Source organism: Myxine glutinosa, chromosome 12, assembly GCF_964187855.1.
Source record: "Myxine glutinosa chromosome 12, kmMyxGlut1.1, whole genome shotgun sequence".
In the NCBI taxonomy this organism is placed as follows: Eukaryota; Metazoa; Chordata; class Myxini; order Myxiniformes; family Myxinidae; genus Myxine; species Myxine glutinosa.
The window spans coordinates 105,622,029-105,636,638 of record NC_136272.1 but is presented as its reverse complement, the minus strand read 5'-3'; the positions used below and the strand labels follow the sequence as shown (position 1 = coordinate 105,636,638).

General features: G+C 41.9%; 1 protein-coding gene across 2 annotated transcripts in view; it reads right to left on the bottom strand.

The window, feature by feature from the left end:
• STARD10 (StAR related lipid transfer domain containing 10) overlaps positions 1-14,610 on the bottom strand; it is a 55,334-nt gene continuing 40,724 nt past the window's right edge. For both annotated transcript variants that reach the window (XM_078766165.1, XM_068132293.2), the window contains 3 exons: positions 6,004-6,121; positions 3,678-3,730; positions 1-3,441 (listed from right to left, as the gene is read on the bottom strand). In XM_078766165.1, the coding sequence (XP_078622291.1) occupies positions 3,208-3,441; positions 3,678-3,730; positions 6,004-6,121 (405 nt within the window). In that variant the 3' untranslated portion in view covers positions 1-3,207. The remainder of the gene's footprint in view (positions 3,442-3,677; positions 3,731-6,003; positions 6,122-14,610) is intronic.

Below are 14,610 nucleotides of genomic sequence, written 5' to 3'. Positions count from 1 at the left end.
TTCACCACAACAACAACAATTTTTATTCACCAGTGTCACACAAAGTCAATGTACACTGGAAAACAATCCGTGCAGAGTACATATTGGCAACAAAAGGCCTTGCTGATGACAACGTGATCAGCCAGTGACAGAAGCCAAATCACAATCGTGAGGGAAGCGCTTCCCACAGTGAATATCAAAGCAACAGCATCAAAAGTGGTGCAAGAATGGCCATGCTGGCCTGGCATCAATCCCTACACAAAGTGAGATCTATGTAGAAAAAAACCCAAAAGCACTGCAGGTATATTTTGAAAATATCAAGTTGAAAATTACATATCAATTCGGGGAAAACACACAAACATGCGATCAGTATTTCAAACTATATTCTCACCGTGCTCTCTAGAAAAGCAGATCATTGAAAAATAATAATAAACTTTCATATTAAGGCCCCATCAAGTTATTTGCTTTTGGCACAAACAGCAGTTTGTGAAAAGGTATGGATCCTCAAACAAGTGGAAGCATTCGCACCGCTTGCACTACCACCTTTGGGCCCATGCCAATCAAAAACCCAACTATCAACAGTATTGTCCAGGTAAGGTGAGGGGTTGGAGTGTTGGGGGGGGGGGAGGAGGGAAGGTGGCAGGGATGCCATCCTTTTCAGGACTAAGTAAGCTGGTTCTCTCATTTCTCAGCTTACCAACGTGGTACTAGTTCGCATTGCAGGCCATTACCCATGCTGTTACTCTGACCGAATACAGACGATCTCATTTCATAAGTTTGAGTATTATGGAACACTTGTATGCAAGGATATGAACAACACAGTTGTAAAATCGAAACTTTTTCAAACTCCCCAAAAAAGAAGAGTATAAATTCAGACCCATATCTGAACTCAGGTAGACAGCCACATTACCCATGGCCCAGAAATCCAAAACAAGCAATATAATCTATGCCCAAAGCATTGTTTACTATCATTCACACTTTCTATGTCAACCAAACGATGCATGGGAGCAGAAAGGAGAAAACTAGGGTAAAATGGGTACACGTCGTACATCATGCCTGCTGGCGGCCACTTAAACTTGAGATAAAACCCCGAAGACTCCAAATTAAGGTCACTTGTATTTTGCCACAACGAGAGCTAAGCAGGTTCCAGCAACATAATCCAGAACTTTCAAGCAAACAACACCAAAATCCACTTCCATAGGATTACCTACCAATAAAGAGGATGTAGAAACGTGCGATTCAAAAACAACAATTACTGGAAGAAAAGACCTCTCAACACTGCATCCTTTTCCTGGAAATAAGCATGCCCTTTAAAACATACGGTCAAGATGCCCAGCTGTTATGATAAAACGGTAAAAGGCAAAATTTAGGTTTTTCTGGACTAGTGGGAAAATGGAAAGTTGAATGAATTTCACAAGAAACACAATGCTAGATTGAACAGTGAGGGCACCACCAACGATGAACAGTGTAGCTGCTCAGCAGGTAAGGTTCAGGTCCAATGTTTTGACCGCCAAGCGGTCTTCATCCATGACTGCAGGCACCATGTGCCAGGCACTGATTACCATCCCAAGGAATTCCTTCAGTCCGGGATGAAAGCCACTCGACGGTTACAAAGTCACACCCGAGCCTATATTAGTTGGCGGCACCTTCCTTTTTGATTATGGATTTCCCCAAGCACAACCAGTATGCACCTGCAAAATTTAACGCATCCGTGCGGTTATTTATCAAAATAAAAATAGGTCTTCAGGTAATGAAAACATGCCATGTAAGCACAGGTGTGTCAAGGCATGCCCTAACAGGATAGCATTTAAATGAACTCCTCTTACCGAATCAGACAAATTTTAATCCATGCACCATTGTTCCAATCCATAACAGTAATACTCAAATAAATACTGAAAATAGTAAAGAGGAATGATCGACTCGCACCTCATGTCAGTTTGTCTCGTAAATCCATTCCTGCCATTAGATGATGAAGTAAAGTGCTTTTTGCACCACACTAATTCAAATGTCAGTTGTTGCTTTTTTAAAGAACGACGTGTTACCAATTCAAATGTGATGTTTTACATGTAAATTGATAATGTCTAGATTAATAGTTAAGCAAAATAACGGCACGAAATTAAAAGATCAAAACAAGGTAGGCTTAAAGGTGGTGTGATCTCCAAAAGGTGAACCATTCCGCCCTACAAAGGAGGTGTACCAATAGAGGTGCAACCTTTTTTCCACCCTAAAAGGAGGTGTACCATTCCACCTCAAAAGGAGGTGTACTTTCCACCCAAAAAGGTGTACCATTCTACGCAAAAATGAGTTGTACCTTTCCATTCAAAAAGGTGTACCTTTCCACCCCAAAAGGTGGTGTACCTGTCTGTCCCAAAAGGAGGTGTACCTGTCTGTCCCAAAAGGAGGTGTACCATTCCTCCTCAAAAGGTAGTGTACCATTTCACCTTAAAAGGTGGTGTCCCATTCCACCTCAAAAGGACGTTGCACCAAAAACGAGATGTACCAAGTTCTGCCTGAAAAGGTGTACAATCCCCAGCCTCCCAAAAGGTGTACGCCCCAAAAAGGGCATACACCATGATGCACCACCTCTCCAAGGGAGGTGCACCATTCCAAAATAGCAATAATAATAATAATAATAATAATAATATTACACACAACACAAGCCAAGTCCATTCCACATTTTGATACATGTGCAAAGTATCGGAAACAGTTCAATCTAACAATCAAACGAGTCAAAACTCACTACGAAACAAAATGAAGGTTTAGCAAGAACATCCTGAGGAAATAATCAAATTAGTCAAGACATCCATCTAGACCGAGACCAACCTGCTGTGGGACCTCAGGATCAAAGTCTCCCTCCCCAAAAAGCCATTTTTAAAGGTACAGATAGATCTCTTGGAAGGGCAGAAATAACCAACAACAACAAAAAAATGTTAATAAAATAGAATTAACATAGTAGAACATAATCACACCATGGATTGGAATGGATGGCTTTCACTGTGTCAAATCGGTGGTTAAAGAAAATAAACTGGAAGCCTAACAGGTGACCAAATTAAATTTGCAATTTTCCATCAACCACAGCAAAATTCAGGAATTCTGGGAAATAAATTCAATTCTCGTAGAAATAAATCTGGAGATTGGGCTGTGGAATGGACAACATTTCTTCGGCCAGCGAAGAAGGCCATCAATGGTGGCGAGTGCAGGCGGACAAGGAATGGGGTCAGGGCGCATTCAGCCATTGTGAATTTCATCATCTTCGCTGTCCCCATTGCGATCATCTTTGGATTCTGAGACACTGCTCTCGTCAATGTTCTCGAGCTCGCTCGCGTTTTGCATGGACAGCTCGGAAAGTGGAATGCCCGGCAAGGAAATCTGCTCTGGGTAGAGCCAGGGCTTGTGCTGCGGTGAGTGCCTTTTCTTCCATTCGGGGTACTTCTCGCTGGCTTTCAGAATCTTCTTCATCACCTGTGGGAAGTGTATAATGCGTCAATAGCACATAATCACATTGGTAACCTGTTTGAACTTGTATGAGGCAGTAAACCTGTATTACTCCATAGAACCTGATAGTATATTTTATTACAAAAAAAAAATATAAAAAAAATGGATAGAGTGCAGGGCAATAAAATTGAGTTTGCTTGTCTGACGGAGTAACAGTGCAGGACATACATGGTCGTGCCCATACAAACCTTTGCTATTCTTACCTTGGGAGCAAAATATTGTGAGGCCTTGTTCACCACCCACAATGGTAAAGAACCTAGAAACATCGATCATGTCAGTCCATTGTTGTCATACGTGGATCATGCCAATCAATTGTATCAATACATCGATCAGGTCAGTCAATTGTGGTCATACGTCAATAATGCCAGTCCATTGTGGTCATACATCAATAATGCCAGTCCATTTTTTATTTTTTTTAAATTTTTTATTGGTATACAAAGTCGAGGCTCGTGTAAGAGCTAAGATTGTGGTCATACGTCAATTGTGGTCACATAATTGTGGTCATACATCAATAATGCCAGTCCATTGTGGTCATACATCAATAATGCCAGTCCATTGTGGTCATACGTCAATAATGCCAGTCCATTGTGGTCATACGTCAATAATGCCAGTCCATTGTGGTCATACATCAATAATGCCAGTCCATTGTGGTCATACGTCAATAATGCCAGTCCATTGTGGTCATACGTCAATAATGCCAGTCCATTGTGGTAATATGTCAATACTGCCAGTCCATTGTGGTCATACGTCAATAATGCCAGTTCATTGTAGTTGTACATCAATAATGCCAGTCCATTGTGATTGTACATAGATCATGCCAGTCTATTGTGGTCATACGTCAATAATGCCAGTCCATTGTGCTCATGTACCAATCATGCTAGTTCACTGTGGTTATGCATCAATCATGCCAGTCCATTGTGAAATAACACTACATGGCCAAAATATGCGGACACACTTTATACTTAGTGGATTCGGCTGTTTCAGCCACACCCACTGCTGACAGGTATATAAAATCAAGCACAAAGCCATGCAATCTCCATCGACAAACATTGGCAGTAGAATGGGCCGTACTGAAGAGCTCAGTGACTTTCAACGTGGCACCGTCATAGGATGCCACCTTTCCAACAAGTCAGTTCGTCAAATTTCTGCCCTGCTAGAGCCGCCCCAGTCAATTGTAAGTGCTGTTATTGTGAAGTGGAAACGTCTAGGAGCAACAACAGCTCAGCCGCGAAATGGTAGGCCACACAAACTCAGAGAACGGGACTGCTGAGTGCTGAAGCATGTAGCGCAAAGAAACTGTCTGTCCTCGGTTACAACACTCACTACCGAGTTCCAAACTGCCTCTGGAAGCAACGTCAGCACAACAACTGTTCGCCTGGAGCTTCATGAAATGGGTTTCCATGGCCTTGCAGCCACACACAAGCCTAAAATCAACATGCGCAATGCCAAGCGTCGGCTGGAGTGGTGTAAAGCTCGCCATTCATGTCAGTCCATTGTGGTTATACATAAAGCATGAGAGTCCATTGTGGTCATACGTCGATCATGCCAGTCCATTGTGGTCAAGCATCATTCAGTCTATTGTTTTAATAGACTGGTCACATCAATCCATTGGTTTCATCCAAAGAACATGCCAGTCCAGAATTCTTATTAGATTATACCTTGGATTCACGACCATTTATTACTGACTACAACACTACCACAACATGAGAATCCAACCTTCACCTTCCCACATACCAGGTGTGCGAATAAAGCGTGGATTTTAATGATAAAACCAAGTGCGGTGTCAATGATAAGTGGTGTCCTTACAATTCGATTAAGGCAGTAATGATGTGTGGCTATTGTGGTAGTGGGCCTGGTATTGCAGAGCTTGGTGAGCGAGGCCTTAGGATTGTGTAGGAAACACTCACGGACGGGCACAATGCTTCGCAAAAGTGCTAAGTTATTGAAAACAGTTTCTACTTTGTATAAGCCCAAGCAAATAAGCAAAGCACAAAAAGACATGCATGAGAATGTCCAGTATGCAAACTAGAGCAATCACATGAGCTCTGGTTGCAAGCTGATTGGCTGCATCCATATTTCCTGTTGCAGCTTGTCATGGAAATCAGCCCACATGTCTGCCCCAATTTTCTCGGGAATCTGGCCCGGCCTTCTTCTTAACTCTGCATTCCCACCTTCAGGTGCATTCCAGTCATATACTCATGTTATCAACTCGGCAGAAGCTACTTATTCACCCTGTGCATGTTCACTTTCCCTTCTGGTGTTTATACATTGAACAGTCACCATCTTGTGCTGAAACCCAAATCCACCATATTCCTCTTTACATTATTATCGAATGTTGATCGTTACCTATTTTGCATTTCAATCTGAACAATGATTTCACAATTCTCTGATACTGGGTTCAAATGCAATTTACAATGCCGACTTGTCCTCAGCTTTGAGTACACACTCAACCATGATCCTGAGGAACTGCAACAAGTTTTCCACAGTATATAAACAATCGATTATTATTATTCCACAGGCTCCATGTACCTCTAGGGTCCACCTGAGCAAGGTAGAAGAACACACAGCTCTTGGGGCCAGTGGGTCGTATGAGGTAGCCAGTCAAGATTGACACGGCACGTACACATTCCTTTTTGGGAGGCAATTTCTGTGCAAATGCAATATGTGTAAGCAAACTTTCATTGTAATTATAAGAACAGTTATTCAATGGCAGCATCAGCAAAAAATATCGTGGAAAAACCTGATGAGAGGCAGTTCAACTGAAGTTCGAGCAAAAAAAAAACTAAATCATATTTGGAAGAAGGTTGGTGGGGATGGGGAGGGAGGGAGGGAAGCACTTTTCAAAAAGTATCTGTAGATACTAGAAACAACAGAACTGAGTCATGATAATAAGCCCTCAAGCTCAGATGAAAACTACACAAAGGCTGAGCTCAGAGGAAAGAGACAGACGTTTGATGAGCATTTGGAAACAATCTTCTGTCCGACTATGGGGACTTCCACTCACAGTCAGTTTGAAGATCAACTCAACTGAATCCTCTCCGGGTAGAGGCTGGAGTTCCCCAAGGAAGAGCCATGGGGCTCGGTCCTGTTACTGGTATACATTCGTAACCTCTCCGATGCTCTGGAAAACCCTATTTTCCGCTATGCAGATGACTCCACATACAATGCACTTACACTTCCAACCAACAGGCTGGCAGCAGCAGCTTCCTTCTTTGCTGACCTTCGAAGGATCCTATTCTGGTCTCTTGGAACACATCTTTCACTCCAGACAAAACACACATTCTCATCCGGTCTTTCCTGGAGGATCAAACAAACCTAACCTATCTATTTCCACAACCAACGAATGGATGACGTTATAACTCTCTAACTTCTCTATCTCATCTTTAGCTACGCCTACTCCTGGAAAGACAATATTTTTCAAAGCTGTCCTCCAAGCCACAGCATATAGACATCCTCTGTCGTGCCAAGTCCATTCTTGGTAAACCTGAACTTAAGGCAAAAAGGCCTCTGTCTGTAGTTCGATGGAGTACTGCCCTCCCATTTGAGTATCTGACCCCAGTTCACACCCGTCTCTCCTGGAACGTAATTGGCATCTTTTACAAAGAAGCAACAACACAGGGACTGCTGCTCTCTCATTGCATAGAGGTTGGTGGCCTGTTTTATCCTCTCTGCATCAATGTGTGTGCCGTCTATCGGAAGGATGTTCAGCCGAAGGACATGTGTACAAGCACTGGTCATTGGTCGATGTTAAATATATCATGGTGTCTTTAGCGATGAGTATGGGAGTTATTGCTGGCATCCTGTCCAATTCCAAATTCCCACCCAAATCAGCTCCAGTCTAACGTCGTGTGACCAGCCCGTTTGTTAATTACTTGGGTCAAACACGTTCCCCAACCGATGCTACAAGAAGGTAGGAATAACTGGGGCTATTGAAGAAGTAGAGACGTAGACGTAGTCCTGTTAGTCTAACTTCAAATGTGAAGAAGATGGTACAGACATTAATTATGGATCAGATGGGGAGGAATTTAAATAAATTTTAACTAATTAAACGCAGTCAGCATGGACTTACAAAAAGGAAGTTATGTTTCACAAATTTATTGAAGTTCTTGAAGCAGTTTCTGATTGGGGGGATGAGATAAGGGCAATGGATGTGGTATGTCTAGACTTTCAGAGGGCATGGATCCCTTGGATTTTCAAAAAAATAAAATAATAATCATACAATACATAATTACCCCGCACTCGTGAAATGAAAAGTCGGATTAAGCAATTGGTTCACTTTGTCTGCCTGTCTACAAACCTTCTGTTTCACAGTACTTGGACAAAATATTGCACCATTTTATTTTATGTTTGGATGTATATCATGCTCGGATATCGATCATGCTCTGACATAGATCATGCTCAGATATAGATCATGCACGGAAATAGATCATGCTCGGATATAGATCATGCTCGGATATAGATCATGCTCGGATATAGATCATGCTCGGATATAGATCATGCTCGGATATATATCATGCTCGGATATATATCATTCTCGGATATATATCATGCTCGGATATATATCATGCTCGGATATACATCATGCTCGGATATACATCATGCTTGGATATACATCATGCTCGGATATAGATCATGCTCGGATATATATCATGCTCTGATACAGATCATGCTCGGATATATATCATGCTCGGATATATATCATGCTCGGATATATATCATGCTCGGATATATATCATGCTCGGATATATATCATGCACGGAAATAGATCATGCTCGGATATAGATCATGCTCGGCTATATATCATGCTCGGATATATATCATGCTCGGATATATATCATGCTCGGATATAGATCATGCTCGGATATAGATCATGCTCGGATATATATCATGCTCGGATATATATCATGCTCGGATATATATCATGCTCGGATATATATCATGCTCGGATATAGATCATGCTCGGATATATATCATGCTCGGATATAGATCATGCTCGGATATACATCATGCTCGGATATATATCATGCTCGGATATACATCATGCTCGGATATACATCATGCTCGGATATATATCATGCTCGGATATATATCATGCTCGGATATATATCATTCTCGGATATACATCATGCTCGGATATATATCATGCTCGGATATACATCATGCTCGGATATAGATCATGCTCGGATATATATCATGCTCGGATATATATGATTCTCGGATATATATCATGCTCGGATATACATCATGCTCGGATATACATCATGCTCGGATATACATCATGCTCGGATATACATCATGCTCGGATATATATCATGCACGGAAATAGATCATGCTCGGATATAGATCATGCTCGGATATAGATCATGCTCGGCTATATATCATGCTCGGATATATATCATGCTCGGATATATATCATGCTCGGATATAGATCATGCTCGGATATAGATCATGCTCGGATATAGATCATGCTCGGATATAGATCATGCTCTGATACAGATCATGCTCGGATATAGATCATGCACGGAAATAGATCATGCTCGGATATAGATCATGCTCGGATATATATCATGCTCGGATATATATCATGCTCGGATATAGATCATGCTCGGATATATATCATGCTCGGATATATATCATGCTCGGATATATATCATGCTCGGATATATATCATGCTCGGATATATATCATGCTCGGATATAGATCATGCTCGGATATAGATCATGCTCAGATATAGATCATGCTCTGATACAGATCATGCTCGGAAATAGATCATGCACGGATATAGATCATGCTCGGATATAGATCATGCTCGGATATATATCATGCTCGGATATACATCATGCTCGGATATAGATCATGCTCGGATATCGATCATGCTCGGCTATAGATCATGTTCGGATATAGATCATGCTCGGATATAGATCATGCTCGGATATAGATCATGCTCGGATATATATCATGCTCGGATATAGATCATGCTCGGATATACATCATGCTCGGATATACATCATGCTCGGATATAGATCATGCTCGGATATCGATCATGCTCGGCTATAGATCATGTTCGGATATAGATCATGCTCGGATATAGATCATGCTCGGATATAGATCATGCTCGGATATATATCATGCTCGGATATAGATCATGCTCGGATATATATCATGCTCAGATATAGATCATGCTCGGATATATATCATGCTCGGATATGGATCATGCTCGGATATGGATCATGCTCGGATATAGATCATGCTCGGATATATATCATGCTCGGATATAGATCATGCTCGGATATAGATCATGCTCGGCTATAGATCATGCTCGGCTATAGATCATGTTCGGCTATAGATCATGTGCGGCTATAGATCATGCTCGGCTATACATCATGCTCGGCTATAGATCATGTTCGGCTATAGATCATGTTCGGCTATAGATCATGCTCGGCTATAGATCATGGTCGGATGTAGATCATGCTCGGATGTAGATCATGCTCGGATATAGATCATGCTCGGATATAGATCATGCTCGGATATAGATCATGCTCAGATATAGATCATGCTCAGGTATAGATCATTCTCGGATATAGATCATGCTCAGTATAGATCATGCTCAGATATAGATCATGCTCAGATATAGATCATGATTGGATGGATGTAGATAATGCTCGGAAATACAATGCAAGGGTTTTAAAGATCCTTCAAGTCCTTTTCTTCAAGACTACATACAAAGTGTTTGATGAACCCAGGAGGCAAGGTTTTGTAATCGTGTGTGTGTGTGTGTGTGTGTGTGTGTGTGTGTGTGTGTGTGTGTGTGTGTGTGTGTGTGTGTGTGTGTGTGCGCACGCGTCTGTCCAGGACGCAACTTTTTTACCATTTGAGTTTTGTCCACAAATTTTCGCGAACGCAATATTATGATAACATGGAGAAGGCAAATTAATAATTTTGTCAAAAGATCAAAGGTGAGCATCACATAAAATCATCAATTTTCATCCAATTGACCTGAAATATCAATTTACCATTTGAGTTTTTTCATCAAACTTTCAACAAAGCTTTATTATGGTAATATGGAGACAAAATAATAATTCTGGCAGAAGGTCCAAGGCCAAATCACATAAAATCGTCAATTTTCACCCGAATGATCTGAAATTTAAAGAATTTGCATATCGGGTCACTGAATTGGTGGACTAATCAAAAGGAAAATTTATTGTTTGTTTTTTTAGATCAAAAGGTCAAAAATCAAGGTTGCATAAAATTGTCAATTTTCGTCCAATTGAGCTGAAATTTAAAGAATTTGGATATTGGGTCACATAATTAGTTCACCAATCAAAAGATAGAAGCTGATAATTTTTTTAGATCTAAAGTCCAAAGGTCAAGGCTGCATAAAATCATCAATTTTCATTTTGTATTTTTTTGATGCCTCTGCTTCTGAAGGTGGCTCGAGGCATTATGTTTTCGGGTTGTCCATCCATCCGTACAGGCTAAACCTCGTTTTTCTCACCAACCACATGTCCGATTGAGACAAAACTTTCAGGGTAGGAGTGACACCCATGCAGAATATTTTAATGATAATTGTGACATCAAAGGTCACGTGCTATGGCAGCAATCTTGGATTAAACACAAAAAATATATAAATATATTTCTCGGAAACCACTGAATGGAAATTTATTAAATTTAGCACATTGTCAAGTACTCCCAATGGGAAACAAAAGCATGATAATGATGACATCATCGGTGAAGTGGTATACCAGCCATAATTGTTTTAATCGAATGCCTTATCCAAAAATCTTAAATTACATGCACTGTATGATCTCCGACCCATTTGGATTGAAATATTAAATTTATAACATCATAGATCACATGGTTTGGCATCTATATTGGATTGAAGGAAAATCTTAAATAATTATATCTCTGAAACCGCTTACCCGATCAATGTGAAATTTTACAAATATCTAACACTATTGTTGCATATAGTTTGAAATTGATGACGTCATAGGTCACGTGGTTAGGCAGCCATCTTGGATAGAAAAACGAACCTTATCCGATCAACACGAAACTTCACAAACGTGATCCCCCTACCCATACATATTGTTACGTTTGTGGGGGGTAGGCAATGAAATACCTTAGTCCAGGTAGAAGTGTATAGATTACCATGATCTGTATGTCACGATGAAGAAGAACCCCCATGTACCATAAGTAGGGAATCCGTTAGACCGGATGTTGTGTAAGAGTGCATCTTTGTCCCCATGACGAAGGGTAGGGTTATGCTAATTAGTTAGGGATTAAGGGTAATTCATCCCCTGTATGTGAGTGCGTCTGTAATCTTTTCCTGTGTTCCTTATGACACTGCAGCACACACACATAGCCAAGCCAAGCAATCGTGCATTAAAACAGTAAATAAAAACCAACCGGAACAAGACATTCAACAATAACGCTGGCACCACCACCTGCCACATCGCAACATCAAGCAGGCAGGTCCGTGAGGCCACGCCCCGAAGAGTAGTGATTGGTCTGGTATTGTCGAGCGATGAGAGGACCCGCTGATATGAGCACACACGGGGATAGTCGGACGACGTCAGAGCCTTGAGAATAAAAGACTTGAGTCCCGACATTTTGTCCTGTTGCGTGGGGACATTGGTGCCGTGCAGTCACAGTTATTCTCTTGCGCCAGGGACATTGCAACCGAGCGGTCACATATACGGTGCTCTATTGCGTTGGGTCCTCGTTGTGTACGGGTGGAGTTTGGGCTCGCTCTTAGCGGTGACATTCGCACACCACACCTTCTCGCGTCCTGGTGTTCGTAAAAGGCGGATGCAGTCGCTCATTTTGTCTTCGTGGTCCTTGGCTTTCATTGGCTTGAGTGACCGCATTGTCCTTTCCTTGGCCCTTTGGTGCTGGCAAAATTAATACAAAATTAATGCTGGCGAGGAGGAGTGCAGCTGGAGTGAACAAAAGGCGTGCTAAGGCCTGCTTTCTGCGCACGGACTTCGCGCCATGGCCAGTGCGTTTCCCACGCACGGACCTCCGGGACCCGGTCGTGAACTGACGGGGTTCAAGAGCCACTCAGAGATAAGTACACAAACACACGCATTATTTTCCACTTATTTTTCCCCTTGTGAATGCTGCGAAGAAAAACATGATGCTGTGATGAGACTGTGAAGATGTGTGAAGGATGCTGTGAAGAGAAACAGGTTGAGATGGTTTGGTCATGTGTTGAGGAAGGATGAAAGTGACTGGTTGAGAAGAGTGATGGAAATGAATGTAGAAGGAAGTAGAGGACAGGGAAGACCGAGAAAGACTTGGCTAAAGGTGGTGGAAGAACAAATGCGGGCAAGGGGTTTAACAAGGGGAGATGTAGAAAATAGGGCAAAATGGAGAAGATTGTCATGGGGACCGCAAGGCTAACCCCCACTCCAGCAGGGAAAATGGCCTTAAAATGCCTGTTGTTGTGGTATTGTTATATTTTCCCCTTGTGTTGTATACGAGTCCGTGTGGAGAGTCCCACGATTAGGAATCTTAGTTTACCGTGCATTCTTTTGTTATCGGCATACCTTTCAATAAAGCCGGTATTTGTACATTTTAGTTCCGTGTCGGTATGAATTGATTAACAGGGTCGAAGATGTTCGGTGGAGTCCGTACAGGTCAGAGCTTTGCTACCACTCGCTGCCCTCCCCAGCACGTAGAAAGAAGGTCCGCCATCGTCGACTGAGCGCCTGAGTGTAAAGCTCATTCGGCAATCTGTCCCCAGGGGTGTTCAGTCCCGGGAATGCGACAATATGAAGTGTACATTTTTGATGTCATATGTCACGTGGTTTGGCAGCCATATTAGCTTGAAAGCCAATATTTAAAAAAAAATCCCTTCTCCGAAAACGCTTCACCGATCGATGTGAAACCTGTCCTGTGGTAAAAACGTGATACTTCAAAACAGCTGAAGGGATTTAAAATAAACAATAAGGGCATCTACCCATTGTCACAGGCAGGGACTACGTGGAGGCATATTGGCGACACAGTCGCATTGCTCTAGTTTAAAGCTGCTTTCGTTATTTTGAGCATACAGAAGAAGACGTTTAAACACAAACGGACGCAGCCGGGCTTTGCATTTTCAGATGCTTTCTAGCTTATGTGTCAATTATATTACTTGAAGTGTACACTGGAAACTTTTGGCTGGTAAAAAATTTGAACAGTATGAGAATTGGACTGTTGGACGAAACAAATTGAAAATTGGTGTTTGTACTCAGGGTGTTGGTTTTAGGTGGTTAAAAAAAAAACAACGGAAGCCTCTCATCAGTGAAAGAAACATGAAAGCCCGCTAGGAGTTTGCAAAAAAGCACCTAAAGGACTCTCAGACTGTGAGAAACAAGATTCCGTGGTCTGATGAAACCAAGATTGAACTGTTTGGCTTCCGTCTGGCCACTCTGCCATAAAGCCCAGATCGGTGGGGTGTTGCAGTGATGGTTGTCCTTCTAGAAGTTTCTCCCATCTCCACACAGGATCTCTGGAGCTCAGCCAGAGTGACCATCGGGTTATTGGTCACCTCTCTTACCAAGGCCCTTCTCCCCCGATTGCTCAGTTTGGCCAGGCAGCCAGCTCTAGGAAGAGTCCTGGTTGTTCCAAACTTCTTCCATTTAAGAACTATGGAGGCCACTGTGCTCTTGGGAACCTTCAATGCAGCAGAGATTTTTTTTGTAGGCTTCCCTAGATCTGTGCCTCGACACAATCCTGTCTCTGAGCTCTGCAGGAAGTTCCTTCGACCTCATGGCTTGGTTTTTGCTCGGATATGCATTGTCAGCTGTGAGACCTTATATAGACAGGTGTGTGCCTTTCCAAATAATGTCCAATCAATTGAATTTACCACAGGTGGACTCCAATCAAGGTGCAGAAACATCTAAAAGATGATCAAGAGAAATGGGAGGCACCTGAGCTAAATTTCAAGTGTCTTAGTAAAGGGTCTGAATACTTATGTCAATGTGATATTTCAGTTTTTTCTTTTTAATAAATTTGCAAAACTTTCTAAAATCCTGTTTTCTCTTTGTCATTATGGGGTATTGAGTGTAGATTGATGAGGGAAAAAATGAATTTAAACGATTTCAGCAGGAGGAGGAACATAACAAAATGTGAAAAAAGTGAAGGTGTCTGAATACT